This window comes from Hyperoodon ampullatus (genome assembly GCF_949752795.1).
Source record: "Hyperoodon ampullatus genome assembly, chromosome: 12".
In the NCBI taxonomy this organism is placed as follows: Eukaryota; Metazoa; Chordata; class Mammalia; order Artiodactyla; family Ziphiidae; genus Hyperoodon; species Hyperoodon ampullatus.
The window spans coordinates 917,887-937,176 of NC_136925.1; the positions used below are offsets into that span (position 1 = coordinate 917,887).

General features: G+C 36.9%; 1 protein-coding gene across 1 annotated transcript in view; it reads left to right on the top strand.

Annotated features, from left to right (window-relative positions):
- ME1 (malic enzyme 1) overlaps positions 1-19,290 on the top strand; it is a gene marked incomplete at both ends in the record, with an annotated part of 189,115 nt that overhangs the window by 151,897 nt on the left and 17,928 nt on the right. The window contains 2 exons of the mRNA XM_079716087.1: positions 6,790-6,887; positions 8,643-8,756. Of these exons, the coding sequence (XP_079572213.1) occupies positions 6,790-6,887; positions 8,643-8,756 (212 nt within the window). The remainder of the gene's footprint in view (positions 1-6,789; positions 6,888-8,642; positions 8,757-19,290) is intronic.

The following is a 19,290-nucleotide window of genomic DNA, read 5'->3' on the forward strand; positions in this document are numbered from 1 at the left end:
GAAAAAAGAAATGGAGATTTAATAATATAATCTGGAGACGATCAGAATTCAACAAATTCAGATCAAAAGAATAAGGTCTCATCTTTTGGTCATTTAAAATCGGCTGCAAAAAGAGATTTTTCTTCCCATAATACCCTCTCTGGAATAGCTATTCTCTAACTTGACATTCTAAGCATTTTACATAGAAATTTTTGCCATAATGAACTAGCTCGTTAGGATTTTTAAAAATAAGGTAAATGTAGCCTAATCTTATACCAAATGCTTTGATAATTGAAAAGATCAAAATCAGACATGGTAGAACAGACATTTCACAAATGAAGGAATACCATTGGCCTGAAAACATGTTTTAAAGTTTAACCACACCAAGTTTTAAAAAGCGTATTAAACAGCAGATGACAAACTCATTTTCTGTATCAAGCTGGCAAAGATTTTTATTGTAATCCCAACTGTTAATGATGCTTTAAGAAAATGAACACTCTTGTACATTGATGTTGGGAATATAAATTGGTACAACTCTTGGGGTGGCAATACATGTCATAAATCTTAATATTATGAAGATCTTTGATCCAAGAATTCTGTTTTTAGAAATTTATCCTCTGCAGATGAAGGTGTGCAAAACAAATATACAAGGATACTTAGCTAGTTAGTTTAAATATTTGTTTATTTTCAAAATGAGATGTAATTGACATGTAACACTGTATTACTTTTAGGCGTACAACTTAATGGTTTGATACATGTATGTATTGCTAAATGATCACCACAATAAGTTAACATCCATCACCACACATAGTTACAAATTTTTTTTCTTCTGATAAGAACTTTGAAGATCTACTCTTGTGCCAACTTCAATGTACAATATAGTATTAACTTAGTCACCATGCTGTACATTACACCCCCAGAACTTATTTATCTTCTAACTGGAAGTCTGTGCCTTTTGACTCCCTGTACCCATTTTGTACAACTGCCACCAGTCTGTTCCCTGTATCTATGTGTTTGTTTTTTGTTTTAGATACCACATATAAAGGAGATACAGTATTTGTCTTTCTCTGTCTGACTTGTTTCACTTAACATAATGCCCTCAAGTTTCATCCCTGTTGTCACAAAAGATAGAATTTCTTTCCTTTTAGTGGTTGAATAATATTCATGTATATATCTACTTCACATTTTCTTTACCCATTCATTTGTCATTGGACACTTGGGTTGTTTCCACATCTTGGCAATTGTAAATAATGCTGCAGTGAACATAGGGGTGCATGTATCTTTTCAAGATGGTGAGTTCGTTTCCTGCAGAGAAATACCCAGAAGTGGAATTGCTGGGTCACATAGTAATTCTAGTTTTACTTTTTGAGGAACCTCCATACTGTTTATCACAGAGGCTGCACAATTTACATTCCCACCAACAGTGCACCAGGGTTCTTTTTTTCTACATCCTTGACAACATGTGTTATTTTCTGTCTTTTTTTTTTTTTAATGCCAGAAATTAAGTTTATTCAGGAAGAGCAGAGGAATTGCAATTTGGGAAATGCATCCTGTAGCAAATTACAGGAGGGTCCCTTGTCTTTTTGATAATAGCCATTCAAACAGGTGTGAGGTAATATCCCATTCTGGTTTTGAATGGCATTTCCCTGATGGTTAGTGAGGTCTCGCCCATTTGTATGTCTTCTCTGGAAAAATGTCTATTCAGATAAAGATATTTATGGTGATGTTATGTTTAATAGCAAAAATCAGAAAGCCTCTAAATACCCAAAGATACAGGTTTGGTTAAATAAATTATCACAGGTTCATCCTATAGGATATTATAACTATACAAAATAATATTTTAAAATATATTATTGATATGGTAAGATAGTCACAAAATATTTTTAAGTGATAAAAATATGTTAAATAAGTATGTTAAAACAATAAGCATGGCATGAGATTTTTTTTTAATTAATTTTTATTGGAGTATAGTTGATTTACAATGTTGTGTTAGTTTCAGATGTACAGCAAAATGAATCAGTTATACATATACATATATCCACTCTTTTTTAGATTCTATTCCCATGAAATATTTTTCTATAAAGTTTTCTTGAATTTGCATATATCAGGTAGAGAAAGAACTTGTAAGAACGTACATCAGAATGTTGAAAATTACTGTACCTAGACAATGGGATTATAGGTGACTTATTTATTATTATATTATTTATTATTCCTGCCAGTGTCAACTTTCTGCCAGTACTCTTCAAGCCAAGTAGGGAAAGAATAAACTTTCATTTAATCTTCTTATTTTGAGTATGGTACCCTTGCACCATTATCCCTGGAACCTTACAATTATGTCTGGTGCCTTACAGTCCGGAGACCCTCTTTAGAAAATAAACCTCTAGTTTCTTTCTAAACCTCCAGGGTGTGGGAGAGTCAACTGTGTGCCGACAGGAGAGGGAAATGGATCTGGGTTCAGATAACTTCTTAACAGATTTTTGAGCAGCTTCCTGTGTGTAGCCTCTCTTTTATCCCCACTTCCAGAGGTACTTGATGCCTCCTACACTCGGGCCTTCTGAGAGTTTTGCTGTGTCAGTCCCACTGCTTCTTAGCATCCCCATGGCTGGCCGTGAATTCAGCTTGCTCAGGTCTACTAAGTCAGTTGCCATTTGCCCATCTGCCTTCCAGCTTCTAAAATTGTCTTGCTGTCCTCTTCTGCTGGTCTCTTTGATTTTTTTTTAAGATCTTCTTTCTGTTGTTTTAGTAGAGTTTGTTGCGGGAAAGGAAAACTAAATTATATGTTCAGCCCTGATTTTTCACAGTCATCCCTGCCTCCCTGTCTCTGCACTTGCTCTTCCCACACAGCGTATTCTCCTGCCTGAGGTCCTGGACCTCTCACATTCACCCCTCAGGACCGGGGTAGGTACCCTGGACCTCTCACATTCACCCCTCAGGACTGGGGTAGGTACCCTGGACCTCTCACGTTCACCCCTCAGGACTGGGGTAGGTACCCTGGACCTCTCACGTTCACCCCTCAGGACTGGGGTAGGTACCCTGGACCTCTCACGTTCACCCCTCAGGACTTGGGTAGGTACCCTGGACCTCTCACGTTCACCCTTCAGGACTGGGGTAGGTACCCTGGACCTCTCACGTTCACCCCTCAGGACTGGGGTAGGTACCCTGGACCTCTCACATTCACCCCTCAGGACCGGGGTAGGTACCCTGGACCTCTCACGTTCACCCCTCAGGACTGGGGTAGGTACCCTAAATGCCTCAGTCTGTGCTTAAACACATTTATTCATCCTCCTCCTGCTTCTAGTTCTTGTACTTCACCTGATCTATTTATTTAGTAAAGCACTGTAATAATTTGATTATACATAAGTCTTCTCTACTAGTTTTATATAGCAAGTCTAATCAGATTTAACAAATGAATTGCATTAGTAGAAGTGATTCTTTGATAAAAGGTAAGGCTGATATTTAATAACCACAGCAAAGGGACAGCATAACTGGTGACTTAATGTTAAAGTTGTAATGTACACAAAGACAATAGAAGTTTCTGCACTTTTAAGATTGACTCTTTAGTATCTCGCTAACAATGTTAAATATTAAGCACTCTTTAAAAGTGATAGTACAAAGATAAACTTTAACCTCTCTTTGATTTCCTAAAAGTTTAGTTTTCAATCTCAAAGCAGAAGTTACTTTGGAACAATTTAATGTGGAGACTCACATTTTTATGTAATATCAACTTGCCACATTTACTCCCTTGATTGCAATGAAATTTAAATCAAGGCAGTATCAGGTGGTAGGACCAGGTTATGTAGAAGAATCATGTTCAAGTTCACCTTTTGGTAGTGCTAAATATTTCTAATTTTGTTAATTAATTCTGTAAAGAGAAGTTTAGATGTTTCATTATGTCCTCAGGAAATATTATAAAATATACTTAAAAAATAAATTTATTTATTTAATTTATTTATTTTTGGCTGCGTTGGGTCTTCATTGCTGTGCGCAGGTTTTCTCTAGCTGAGGTGAGCGGGGGCTTCTCTTGTTGCAGAGCACGGGCTCTAGGTGCGTGGGCTTCAGTAGTTGTGGTACGTGGGCTCTAGAGTGCAAGCTCAGTAGTTGTGGCTCACGGGCTTAGTTGCTCCACGGCATGTGGGATCTTCGCGGACCAGGGCTCGAACCCGTGTCCCCTGCGTTGGCAGGTGGACTCTTAACCACTGCACCACCAGGGAATCCCCATAAAATATACTTTTAAATATGAGGCTCTGATATCCAGTGTAGATAGAGACTTATTTTGCCTTATTTGTGGTAATATGTCTGAACTTAAAACATTTTGAGTTTTAGTGCAGAATGATGTAGCATAACCATATAAAAATGTCACACATTATAGCTAGTATCTTTTGGAATATTTTATTTTGTCTATCCTTAAATGCCCAGTTCTATTTAAAAATCAAAACAATAGTACAAACACAGTGATTGTTGATGATACTTCAACTTTGACTCTTCAACTGGTTAAATCTTGGGGTGCTGGTAAAATCTGTAGAGACCCTTAAAGTTACAGAATCTCAGAGTTGGAAGGGAGCTTAGAGTCCCTTAAATCCAAACTTCTGGCCAATGTAGAGACAGCTTGAGATGCTATTTGTGAGTAAGTGTTCATCTAGTGGCTGGATAGCTGTACCTCTCTAATTAAAATTCTCTTTTCATCTGTTTAACAACTCTAGTCAATCTATCTTGATGTATGAGGCAAATACCATTCTAAACCTGCCATGGTATCTTTCTTATGTAGATCAGCCTTATTTTTACACAGGCTTTCATCATAAATAATATATAGAAGAGTGGCCTTTGTGTGATGTGTGACTTATTGCAATTCATAATATGTTGCATGGTGGCTCAAAATTGCAAGCATTTTATATTTGTGTTCCTAAATAAAAAACATGCAAGAGACACACAGCTCTTTAATAATTAATCTTATTTGTGATCTTATTTGTGACTACCAAATTCTATAAGAAAGAAGCAAACAACCAAAAGATTCAAAAGAACAAATCTACTGATGGTGAAATGTTTAATGCATCTTTGGTACTTGGCATACATAACACTTCATCATTGTGTCACTCTTCAAACCTATTCTAATCTATGTTTTTTGGTTTATTTTTTTTTTAACTAAATGAGGGTGTTTAAAGTTTCACTAGGCTTTACTACCCAGCTGAGTGATCTAGGAATCATAGGTAGAATGTTACTTTAGAGGAGTAAATTGTAGATACAACAGGGAGGTACTGCAGGAAGCTTCAGAATTACATTTCAGATGTGAACCATGAAGAAACTGAGCCATGTAATTATGTTCAAAGCAAAAGAACTGCTCTGTGATCTGTGAAAGCTTATATGGCAAAGTAATAAAATTAGAACTGGTGAAGTTTCTACTACCATGAGGCATGATGAGAAAAGCTCAGTTTTTATCCTAAATAATTTTTACATTAATTTTGTCCAGCGTCTTTGGGATTCACCAGTGATTTATCATAGGTAGGAAGCTGATTAAAGACTGCACCAACATCAGCGTTTCGTTGCTATTAACTGTTAATTTTTCCAGTTGAAAATTAAAACATTTAAATTTTCTAATAGCACTTAGTATTTTTTGATCTCATATAATACATTGATTTTACAGCTGAGCAAAGTGATGGACACAATGATTTCTCTAAATTCATTCAGCTAGTAAACAGGTTGAGCTGGAAATCCACCTAAGAATCCAAACCCCATGTTCTTTTTAATTTATTTATCTATTTATCTATTTATTTTAAAATTGAAGTATAGTTGATATACAATGTTGTGTTAACTACTGCTGTGCAGAAAAGTGATTCAGTTTGAATATATATACATTCTTTTTTTTAAATATTCTTTTCCATTATGGTTTATCATAGGATATTGAATATAGTTCTCTGTGCTATACAGTAGGACCTTGTTGTTTATCCATCCTATATATAAAAGCTTACATCTGCTAACACCAACCTCCCACTCCTAATTTATCCCTCCCCCTCCACCTTTCCCCCCTGGGAACCATAAGTTTGTTTTCTACATCTGTGACTCTATTTCTGTTTTGTAAATAACTTCATTTGTATCATTTTTTTAGATTCCATATATAAGTGATGTCATATGATATTTGTCTTTCTCTTTCTGACTTACTTCACTTAGTATGATAATCTCTAGTTGCATCCATGTTGCTGCAAATGGCATTATTTCATTCTTTTTTGTGGCCGAGTAATATTCCATTGTATATACATATATACCACACCTTCTTTATCCATTCTTCTGTCAGTGGACATTTAGATTGTTTCTATGTCTTGGCTATTGTGAATAGTGCTGCTAGGAACATAGGGGTACATGAATCTTTTTGAATTATAGTTTTTTCTGGATATATGCCCAGAAGTGGGATTGCTGGATCCTATGATAGCTCTATTTTTAGTTTTCTGAGGAACCTCCATTACTGTTTTCCACAGTGGCTGCACCAACTTACATTCCCACCAACAGTGTAGGAGGGTTCCCTCTTCTCCACATCCTCTCCAGCAGGTTCTTAGTCACTGCATCACCAAATTCAGCTACAGAACATTCTTTTTTTGGAAAGTTTTCAACAGTCGTAAGTTGCTATCTTAAAAGACAGATGTCAGTAGCCTGAGAATTTCACATCAAATGCAAGCATGGGGTCAGACAACCGCAGTTTCCTTTTCTGCACCAGTTAACCTGTTGTGTGATGATTTCAAGACATGAGTATCAATTTGAGGCTTGGGATTCGGGATACAGCAGCGCCCATGTGAGGATTGCTCAGGGTGTTTCTTGTTGCAGGAACGGCATCTGTCGCAGTTGCTGGCATCCTTGCAGCCCTTCGAATAACCAAGAATAAGCTGTCTGATCAAACAATACTATTCCAAGGAGCTGGAGAGGTACCTGCCTTAAGTAGGGCTTACGTTCTCCCACACTAGTGAACATAACATTCATTCTAATTACTCATGAATTTGAAGTTTGAGGTAGTGGCTCAAATTTTTAGTTTATTGAAACTGTAGGTTTTACTGAAATATTCTTCAAATTAAGTATTGAGGCATATTAGTTTTTCACAGGAGACTTTAGAGGCATAGAGGTATTTTCACAATTTTCAATTTGTAAGATTATCAAATGTTGCCGTGGGTTTTTGTTAGGCGTATTTAAGGTGCCATGCAGGAACCAAAAAAGTTTCCAATGTATGACTAATTATATATAGAAACCTTTAAGTATTTAAGCTATTATAGCTGATGATAACTTTTAGTATCCTCCAGTGTCACATACAAAAATTTTCTTAACTTGACTCACAATTCAATGTGCGCATACATAACTATATAGAAGTTTCTTAGAAAAAATATTTTGAATTGAGGGTTCATCATGGAGTATAACCATTCACACGCAAAAGAACTAAAACATTTAAAATTGTTGGAAAGAGATGGCAGGAATACAAAATAATGCTGTTTCCTGTTCTCTTTTTCTATGGGTTAATCATTTGAAAGAAGAAAATTAGACTCCAGTTATAATAATTCACCCCCAAAATAGAAATTAAAATGTCAATTTAGTTTGAGCTTCTTGTGAGAAAACTGCCAAAATCTTTTTTAGAATTATAGAATGTGATAAACGAGGAAATACTTTGTGGCTATATATATTTTAAGAAGCCTTAAATTTTCAAATTTAATATGATTATGAATAAATGTATTATACTGGAAGAAACGGTGTATACTGTGTTGGGTTTGATTTTACTTGTTCTTAAAATAAAGCAAAATACACGAAGCTAAAACTTACATGCCAAGATATAAACATGTGAAAGTATTCAGGCTGTAAGTCACAAATTTATTTTCACATCAGAATAAAAATCAAGGTTAAATTACAGCTCATTAAAATTTGAGTTTTTTTATTTCTGTGAATTGTTACATGCTGTACTTAATTTTAATAAACTTCTTTAAATTTCCAAAGGGTTTTGTTGAATGCCACAGGCCAGTTCTTGGTACTCAGCAGGAGAGAGGTATTCATGGTTGGATGATTCAAAACTGGCCCTAGTTTGTCCCTGAAAATGTTTTGGAAATTTCACAGATCATCACCAAATTTATCATATACCAAAGGAGTTGATTCCTTTAATCTTGCAAGAAATCTCACAGTACTTTCTTTGTCCAAATTAAGAGAGTAAATAAATGCTCGGGAACACATATTTTAAGTGTTCCATTTTATTGCCTAATTGGTCAAGTTCTCATCCAAATGACCAGGCTTCATTCTTCCAATTCAGTTAGCAGAGCTTGAACTGAACAATAAGCAATACAGTCTCATAAGCAAGGTTGAGCAGTTCATTATTTTAAATTCAATATTTTCTTATTAGAGGAAATCTTAATTGTATGAACAGGGTTAAAGATGCTGACAACCAAGGATATCACTGGTTTATCTGTGGCTCAGTATAAAGCAGCATAATAGTGATTCTGCTGTAATAAAAAGAGTAAATAATTGTCATTTAGCAGAACCCAAATGTGACAAAAATACTTCACTCCCAGTACAGGTGAAGAATATAGCTCCTTCGGTCAATAGACAGAGCCATTTTGTACTTCCTTGTTAACAATGACGAAATGAGGTAAAATGTAACTCTTGATAAGGGATTATGTGGAACAACTTGAAACATTTTTGTTTTTAAGGCTGCCTTAGGGATTGCACACTTGATTGTTATGGCCATGGAGAAAGAAGGTTTACCAAAGGAGAAAGCCATAAAGAAGATATGGTTGGTGGACTCGAAAGGATTAATAGTTAAGGTAAGAATTTGTCATTTTTAAACAGATACAGTATTTTAATCAGTATCCCATTCTGGATGCCCATCTCAAAGACAACTACAGTTTCCACCTACCTCACCTCCAACACTGTGTTAAAAGAGTAGCCAGTGCACACGAATGACCATGTCATACAATAATGTGGATACTCCTCTGAATAAAGAAGAAAACTGTGGCTCAGCCATCGCATCCATCTGTGATGTGAGTAGGCTTTTTACAGCTCCATTGGTTGTCTGCCCACGTGAATTAGTTTAGTTTCCAAGTGAGGTAGTTTGAGACTGATATGGGTGAAACACTTAGGTCCAGCTCCTTTCACTAAGGGCTGTCTGTCAAATTGCACACTGGCTGGAAAGAAAGAAGGGAAAAAAATGAAACATCTACTTTTACCAGCTACTTTCTCTTAACCAGTCTTGAGAGATTTTTTTTTTTTTTTTTTTTTTTTGCGGTATGCGGGCCTCTCACTGTTGTGGCCTCTCCTGTTGCGGAGCACAGGCTCCGGATGCGCAGGCTCAGCGGCCATGGCTCACGGGCCCAGCCGCTCCACGGCATGTGGGATCTTCCCGGACCGGGGCACGAACCCGTGTCCCCTGCATCGGCAGGCGGACTCTCAACCACTGCGCCACCAGGGAAGCCCCAGTCTTGAGAGTTTTAATGGTAATTCCTGAGAAGAACTTTAATAAATGGGATGTTTCAGTGTTAACTTCCTTGAGGTTGTCTCCCAGCTTTAATAGAGACAATAGTATCCACTTTATAGGGTTATTGTGAGAAGCTAAATAAGAGTACGAAGGTGACCATGACCCAGTTGTGCACATCACTCACTCTTCCTTAAACTGCTAGAGAAAATATACTTGTAAATCCCCCTTCCACATGAAGGTGAATTTTTTAAAAAAAAAACAGTGATAAGCAATGTATCCAGGAATTTAATATAGAAACAAATGTGAATGTGTGCTGACTTTCTGGAAAGCTATTTTATGTGTATCCAGAGTCTTTAAAAGTTTATGCTTCTGATCCAACAGTTTCCATTCTAAGAATCTTTACCATAGAGATAGAGATGTGTACAGTGTTTTATGTGTGAGGGTGTTATCACAGCACCATTTACATTAGTGAAACGTTTCATCATACATTAATTATAATAGTGATATGTTATACTTACCTAAATAAAGGATAATTGTGACATGAATTGGGGAATAGCCCCTGTAATATACAGGCTTAAAGTTATTTTCAAAGAACTATAAATAACCTCAAAGGATTCATAATATAATGTTAGGTGAAAATAGGAAAACACTATATTATGTGTAACTATTTTGCTTTAAAAATTGAGTTGTATATGAAAGAGAAATGCATCAAATACATATTACTTTAAAACTGATTTTTAGTGCCTTTCTCCATATTCCAGATTCTCCTTAATCATTGTTTCTTTAAAGCTAGAAGAATGTTCATTTTTAAAAAGATATAGATCAAGAAATTATGCTTTAAATGAAGAAAAAGTATATGCATAACTGTTTGTAGAACATGAGTATCTATAAAACCGTGAAACAAAACAGAAAGTACCTTTATAACATCTCCTGAGACCAAATAATAATAATTTTATTAATTTTATTAACAATAAATAATAACAGTGTAATTGTTTATAGTATATAAGAAATAAAGTTTTAAGTTTGTTGGCTTAAAAATTCCTGTTGCTTCAAAGAATCAGCATAACTATAAAAAATTGTACACTCTGGCCACATGACGTATACTGTCATGAAATAAGAACATTTACTGAGTGAAATCGTCTGTGGCTCAGGCATTATACTTGTGGGGACACCATAAGGCCCTTGATCTCAGGAGACTCCCAGCCCAGTGGGAAAAACTCAAACAAGCCAAGAGTTACAGCTCCATGTGACAATGTTCTAGAATATGTCCTTGGTGCCAGGGGTGCACAGGACGTGGTGCTTCCACCGCACTAAAGAGAAGAACAGGGAGGCTGAGGACGGTTCCAAGATAAGGTGTCTCTCCAGCTGAGTCTGAAAGGAAGAGTTGGGAGTTGATCTCGAGTCTCCATAGACATCTTAAACTTCTTATATGCAAAACTGAGATAAGGGAGGTTGAATGGCAAGTTCACTCTGCGATCTTGATTGAAGCTACGGATCGTGTCTTCTACCTCTCTATCTTCAAAGCCCTACTAGTGTCTAGTAATTGACAATAAACATGTTGTTAATAAATGAATTAATGAATGAGTGCCTTCCGGGCAGAAGAACAGCATTTGCAAAAGAAAATATTTTGCGAGAAGAGACATTTAGGGATTAGGATTGAAAGGAATCGAGTGATGACAGGTGATGAAGGCTCTTCTAAATCCTGAACGTGAGCAGTTTTCAGCCTCTTATCACTCTGATGGCCTTGTGGAGGATGGACTGAAATGAGGTGAAGCTAAGAAACTAGTTACAGAGCTGTTGCAGTAATACAGGTCAAAGTTAATTAAGGCCTGAAATAAAGCAGTGACTAAAAGGGTCCGTGAAAGATGTTTGATTCAGTAGATATTTAGGATATAGGATTGGCGTACTTAGTCACCGATTAAATACGGAAGGAGAAGTAGAGCAGAAGAAGGACTCTAGCAGGACTCCTGGGGTGTCTAGGTAAGTGATGTGGCCATTAATGTTAAAAAAAAAAAAAAAAAGAGGGGCTTCCCTGGTGGCGCAGTGGTTGAGAGTCCGCCTGCCGATGCAGGGGACACGGGTTCGTGCCCCGGTCTGGGAGGATCCCACATGCCGCGGAGCGGCTTGGCCCATGAGCCATGGCCATTGAGCCTGCGTGTCCGGAGCCTGTGCTCCGCAACGGGAGAGGCCACAACAGTGAGAGGCCCACATACCGCAAAAAAAAAAAAAAAAAAAAAAAAAAGAATAGGCCAGTTTAAGGGAAAGATAATGAGATCAGTTTCGGACATAGCAAGTTTAAGGTGCCCATGGAGACCTCAGATAGAGGTGTCCCTTTGGCAGTTGGAGAGACTAGACTGATGCTCAGGAAAAGGATCTGAGCTCCCAGAGGTGGAGATTTGAGGATCATCCTATGTATATAGTGGGAGCCATGGAAAAAGCCGTACAAACTGTGCTGTACTTAGGGATGTGATACATGCAAGAATCAGAAAAGGTGAAAGCCCACGATTGTGGTTTTCTTTCATGATTTCTCATGACATTTCAATGGGAAATCTTCAAAAAAATACATAGATTTTAGCATCTCAAGTACTTTTAACTAGATTAACTGAACTGAGACTCCAAATTCTATGGATTACAGTACTTGGAATGACATGTATTACAGCATGACTAGTATTTGGAATAACTGTGAAATTGTTGCCTAGACCTAATCAGTCACTCTTAACTTCATGTCTTTTACTTGCCAAAATAAAGAGCTGCATATATTCTGCTTGCCAATATAAATAACGTTATGTTTTAAAAGATTCTTATATATTTAATAGTTTTTGTGCTATTTAATGTAAGAGAAACATGAAACTTCAATTCACCACTTTTTCTTTCATGTTTTTAAGCCATCAAAATTATAATGTTGATTTTTGTGGCAGAACTAATAAATCTTAGAGTAACTACTAAATTGGTATAATCTTGCTTTCAGTTTTGCATGATTTTTTGGTGCTTGTTATCCTTTATTCTTAGTATTTTTCACCTCTCTTGAAAACCAATAATAATCATTTATTAATTTCATTAACTTATATGCAGTTGTTTATAATATGTAAAAAATATCTTAAAGTTCTAAATAAAATTTTTTATTAGTCAAACTCCTTCAGTCTTTAAACCCATAAAACCAAAACTATAAAGTAACACTGTGAGGTTAGCACATTTATGGAGTTACGTAATCATCCGACTAGATAATTATTATTCTAATGTGTTGTCTGTTTTCAGTTTTCGTTTTCAACTCCACATTTATAGTATTTTCTATCATTTACCTTATATCCATATGCACTATAATTATCAATATTTTAAATAATTCATCAGTATCAGTAAGGTTGATTGAAATGGATTATTTGGTCACTGATAATACTCAAATATCTTAGTTTAGTGTCTTACAGCAAGAAACAGTTGACATACTATTTAGCCCACTAAGATTAGTACGTTTTAATATAAACAAAATAATACTTGGTCTAAAAGAAATCCTTCCAAACTAAAAATTAGAGGGAGAATAAATACAGTAAAGAAAGGATAAAAAAGGAGCACTCCCAGCATGACTAGTATTTGCATTTCACAATGATGATTTGGAGCATTTTTAGGGAGGACAAGAAGCCACAAAACAAACCAATCCAGACTTAATCTTTTTCTTAAATAAATATATCTTGGCTTTCACTAATAAACCAAGTGAATGCTAATGCAGGAAACTCCAAAATAAAACACAGGGTATTAATAGATATCATGAAGGATAGACTTCATCTAACACAGAATAGGACTATAGTATTTTATTTTATTTCTGTTTTGCACAGTTCTGTTTTCAATTATTTAAAAAGTTTTTTGCTTTATAGTTATAGTTAAATGTGGTTCCTGTAAGAAAGAGATAGTAAATAAAAGTATTTTATATATTTTAAGGGTAGTTGTTTCCTTCCTGAGAGTTTAATCTTTAGGTCTAGGGCTTGAAACTCCATGCTGTATGGAAAAAGTTTTCCTTTCCCCTGTGATATTATCAGAATGTTAGCCAGTGATACTGTCACCACCTTGAATGATGGTTAATACGTTGCATACACTGTGGTTTAAAAAAAAAAATCTGATTCCTAAGAAACTTTGAAGCTTGGTGAAAAGTATCTGGCTTGCTTTTTTTCCTCCCTCTTTTCCCTTTCTTATTGAACACGATCACTATATATGTAGGCACTAAAAAGCGCAGAGGCAGAAGATTATATACACGAGTCTTTTAGACAGTCAGAAAATTATGGACATTGATTTTTAGCAAATACAAAATTAAATACTGATGGAGTTAGCCACCTGTTATCTTCAGTTATGACCATTCTGCACCCCTTTCTTATGCTCTAACGTGGAAAACACTTTTGTCACATCGTTCATCTTCTTTTAATCTGTCCTTGAGATGATGAAACTGAGCTCTGAGCTCTCCGGCGAGCACACACACTCGCGCTGCGAGTGAAAGGTTGCTGACTGACAGGCTCTGTCTTCAGATAAAGAGGGGCCAGATTCAACCCTGATAAACTATCGCCATGACAACAAAAAGAGGCCAGCAAAATGGGGCAGGTTGTCCAAGCAGGCCTGGATTCCAGAGTTCTTCTAGTACCTGTGTGTAGGGAGGAATGCATAGTTATCAGTGGCAGTGCACAATTAATTTTTTATACCTCTCCTGGGTCATGAAATGCTAACTCAAACTCCTGACAGTCTTTACCACCTTCCTCCCCACCCCCAGCAGAGCAAATGTTGCTTTTGAGAAAGGTAGTAGTTCAGTACGGTTCTGTACTAAGAATCAGCACAAAACAAGGGGTGGCGGGGGGAAAACCAAAGAAATAATAATATTCAGAAGAAACTCCCAGCTATTTGTAGTACATTTGGTGTAATTAGAGGCTCTTAAAACAAGAAACACCATAGAATCTGGGGTTTCTGAGATAAAAAGTGCCCATGTGCACATTGCCAAATGAAGGCACAGTTTCAGCAAGGGATCCTGAATAGGGAGACTGAACTGATAAGGAATCTATATCCACATTCAGCTGAAGTGATGGGCATAAAGGGGGTAGATTCCAAATTGGATTTTGAAAAGAGGAGAAAATTGAGCCATTGGCACAGAAAATAGAAGTCCAAAGGCAAAAGACATTTGCCTGAATATTACAGATCTAGAGAATGTCACATTCCAATAGTTTTTACTCTAAACCAGATCATCACATCAACTTTGAAAATGGTATAGAAAATACTTGGGAGACCTTTATTTTTGTCTTTTGATTCTTCTGTTTTTGGCAAGTAGAGCCCTTGAGTGATGCTAGTTTGCATGATTTCTGGCCGCCTTTCAGTACTTATTCTCCCTGCGTTCCTAAGTCACCACCAATAATTAAGCCTTTGGGGCTGAGGCTATAGGTAATTTATGTTTCTTGCTAGATGGATGTCTTCTGGCCAAGTTCTGGCTTTAGTGGCTAGGAGCTGCCAGTGCTGTTACTATGATTAATAAAGTAAGATGTTCATGATAAAAGCATACATCTTTTCATATAATATTTATCTACCTTCTTGATGATTCGCTGCTCATTCCAGGAAACTTAGGTGGTTTAAACACATTAAATACTTTTCATTATATCTCAGGTTGCCAGCCAAAAGAGCACTACTAGAAATCTGTGCTTCTGCATTATTCTGTAGCTTTCCTTCTTTAGAACTCATCATTTTATACTTTTTTGAAAACAGATCACATACCTTTTAAAAATGCTTCTGGTAGAGATCTGATAAATCCTTTAGGGCAGTGATTCTAAAAACTGGCTAATCACTTGAATCATCTGAGAAGCTTTTAAAAAATACAGATTCCAGGGCCTCATCCTGGATTTGAATTAAAATATCTGGCAGCAGGGCTCAGGAATCTATTTTTCCTTAGGTGAGTCTGGCACTCAGTTGGCTTTGGAAAGTCCAAATCAGGTTCATTTTTATTAGACTGTCTTCATCGCCAAGCCAAACCGTTTTCTAGATGGAGAAGCCAACATCTGTAGAAGTATCAAAGGACTTGCCCAAGGTCATGAGTGAATGGAAGGGCCTAAGGACTTCTCCATACTGATCCTGAGTCCCACGTTCAATCCCCAGCATTTGTAGATGGCATTTATTGTGTCTAATTGGGGAGCTTTTCTTTAATTTTTTGTATATCATTAAAGGTTTTCAGAAGTAACATAAATGTATTTGCTGTTCGCTATTGGAATGTATTCTGCTACTAGTTATTTATTCATGTCCCTAAGCCAACAAAATTTATCACAATTTATATCAATTTATCTTGACCACAATCGACAGTTGTGAGGACAACATTGTAAGATACATTTTTAAATGTTTAATTTCCTGTTTGGGATAATCTGGGACAGTAAGCTCAGGAAAATATTTTGAATTATTGAACTAAGAAAGTGAGGATTATGTCTCTCCCACCTTCAGATTATTCAACATCTTTTAAATTCATTTCACATTATGGATTTGTAGGTCCACATTCAATATAAACAGACTAGACCCTCTTCTCTCATTTACATGCTACTTGTAGCAGCTGTTCAATTCATATTATGCAAGGTTGAATTTGGTTATTTCAGCTGCTAGTAAAACTTTTCTAAGACTTTTACTCTCATGCTAGTTTTATTTATTTAATAAATTTATTTATTTATTTTTGGCTGCGTTGGGTCTTCGTTGCTGCACGCAGGCTTTCTCTAGTTGCAGCGAGCAGGGGCTGCTGCTCTTTGTTGTGGTGCTCGGGCATCTCGCTGCGGTGACTTCTCTATTTTATTATTATTTTTTTTTTTACAACTTTATTGGAGTATAATTGCTTCACAATAGTGTATTAGTTTCTGCTTTATAACAAAGCGAATCAGTTATACATATACATCTGTTCCCATATCTCTTCCCTCTTGCGTCTCCCTCCCTCCCACCCTCCCTATCCCACCCCTCCAGGCGGTCACAAAGCACCGAGCTAATCTCCCTGTGCTATGCGGCTGCTTCCCACTAGCTATCTACCTTACATTTGGTAGTGTATATATGTCCATGCCTCTCTTATTGCGGAGCACGGGCTCTAGGTGCACGGGCTTCAGTAGTTGTGGCACATGGGCTCAGTAGTTGTGGCTCACAGGCTCTAGAGCACAGCCTCAGTGTTGTGGCACATGGGCTTAGTTGCTCCGCCACACGTGGGATCTTCCCAGACCAGGGCTCAAACCCATGTCGCCTGCATTGGCAGGCAGATTCTTAACCACTGCCCCATGAGGGAAGCCCTAGATTTCCATTTTTATGGAGATCATATGCAAGTTTATTTAAAACTATATAGCAGAAGCAGTTTAGATATATTTTCATTGGCGTGTTGTTTGTCAGTAGCTAAATGGTCAAGAATGAGTTGTTTCCTCCGACTGGGAACACCCAGATGCTTTCAGCAAGCCTGCACTGTGAGCTATTAATTCTTCTGTTTCTTACTGTGGGCCACAGTGCTTTACCATGGATTGTGTGGAATCTATTGTTTTGTGAGCCCAAACATTTTCTAAAATAAACAAATCCGTGGTATATTTCCTCTTAAACTATTTTTAGTACTTCCTATTCTTACTCTGTTAATAACCCTGAAAATCTTATAAATGTCCTTTTTGCTCACACCCCTTTCAGTGGGGTTTCTGCTTTCTATTTCAAAGTAAACCACAGATAAATATTAATTATAATATTTTACTGTTACTAAAGAAGAAAACTTGATACTAGAATGCATTAATATAACATTGAAAGAAAGATCTAGGACATATGGTAACTCCTTGACCATATTCAGTACTGGTTATTCCTTTGATGGAATGTATTTGCATAATACTTAAACTTTGTCAGGTGGAAACCAAAAGACCAAGAGGCAAAACCCAGTGATTCATTCAGTCTTCTCTAAGAGATACGCATTTTATCAGCAGCTCTCAAGATTACATTACATTGCGCTGAGATGACTATAGTTGGTTTGGAGGAGGTGAATAGTTATCCTGAGATAGTTTTTCTTTGTTAGAGAACCTAGCAGAGGTTCTAGCATTAGATACCCTGAAAAGCAAATCTCTAAACCTTTGAAGAAATAAGCACCGGGCTGAAGTTTGAGGAATAGTTCCTGTAACACATATCTGCATTAACAAGGGAGCTGCTGTTCCTGCCCATTTGAGAATCAGGGTCTTGGCCACAAACAAGAAAGTTGCCAGATATGGTAGCTGCCACCCACTGTTCCTTAGCCACCCACCTGTTGGTGGTGGACTAGAAACTAGAGACTGGCAACACAGCTGCCTGGAAACAAACACCACCACCGCGAGCTTCCAGAGGAGCCATATGGCTACCACCACATCATGATGTGCATTTCTCCTTCAGGGTCCTGTGAAGGCACGTTAGCTTGGTGAGTGCTATGTTTAAAGCAGACACCCTAGCTGCAAGGGAGTCTGAGGCCTATAATTTAGCCGTTTAGGCTCCATTGTACTGGAAGTAGTGCTAGGAGCAATTTGCATTTCTGCAGTATTTGCCATGTAGGAACTTAGTGAGATTTTAGTGTAGTTACTTGCCTTTATACCTGCAATTGAGTATATGTGTTTCTGGGAAAGAGTAACAAGCCAAAACTATGTTAGCTTAGAATTCTGGAAGCTAAAGCTTATTATTCCCAGGAAATATATCTCCCCAAGCTGCACCTTTATTTAGTACGTGTCCTAGAAATTGCCTCATTGTGAGAATGAAAATAGTCATGAATTTTAGTTTATTCTACTTCCAGAGAGAGTTCAGAAACAATTTAGATAAATACTGTAACTGTCAAATCGTTCCCGATTCTTATTCCTATCCATGACCAGAATTTCTCTTTTTTCTAATAATGCAGGATTATTTTTTGCCAAATAACTAAGCAGTAATAAGGGCATTGAGGTAGCAGGTGGATTGCAAAAGTGTTCTCATCAAATCATTTTGGGGAAAGGAACCTCTTTTTTGTTTTATTTTTTTAATTTTTATTTTTTATTGGAGTATAGTTGATTAACAATGTTGTGTTAGTTTCAGGTGTGCAGCAAAGTGATCGTTATACCTACACTTTCTGTTTTTTCAAATTCTTTTCCCATTTAGGTTATTACAGAGTATTGAACAGAGTTTCCCGTGCTGTACAGCAGGTCCTTTTTGGTAATCTATTTTAAATATAGCAGTTTGTACATGTCAATCCCAAACTCCCTAACTATCCCTTCCTCCCACACTTCCCCTCTGGTAACCATAAGTTCGTTCTCTAAGTCTGTTTCTGTTTTGTAAATAAGTTCGTTTGTATCATTTTTTTTTTAGATTCCGCATATGAGCAATATCACATGATATTTGTCTTTCTCTGTCTGACTTACTTCACTGTGGAACCTCTTATTTTCAAAGCAACAGATAGGAATAACATTGGGTAAAAAGAAACGGTGGAATGTGTAATCAAAATTAAAATCATCCCGAAATAGATAACCAACAAGGACCTACTGTATAGCACAGGGAACTATACTCAATATTTTGTAATAGCCTTTAAGGGAAAAGAATCTGAAAAAGAGTATATAACTGAATCACTTTGCCGTACACCTGAAACTAACACAACATTGTAATTCAACTATACTTCAATAAAAAAAGAAAATAATAAAAAAAAGAAAAACAAATTAAAATCATCCCCTGTATCAGTTAGCTATTCCTGTGTTATCAAAAGCCACAAAATCTCAGTGACATACGAACAATAATTATTTATTTTCTCACACACCTGTGGGTCAGAGTGGGTGGCTGTGATGATGCTACTGGGTGGCTCTGAGCTACAGGTTGGGTCCAGGTCTGCTTCACAAGGCTCATCGTCCGTGGACCAGCAGGCTGGCTTGTACTTCCAGAGTAGTGGTGATGGTACAAGA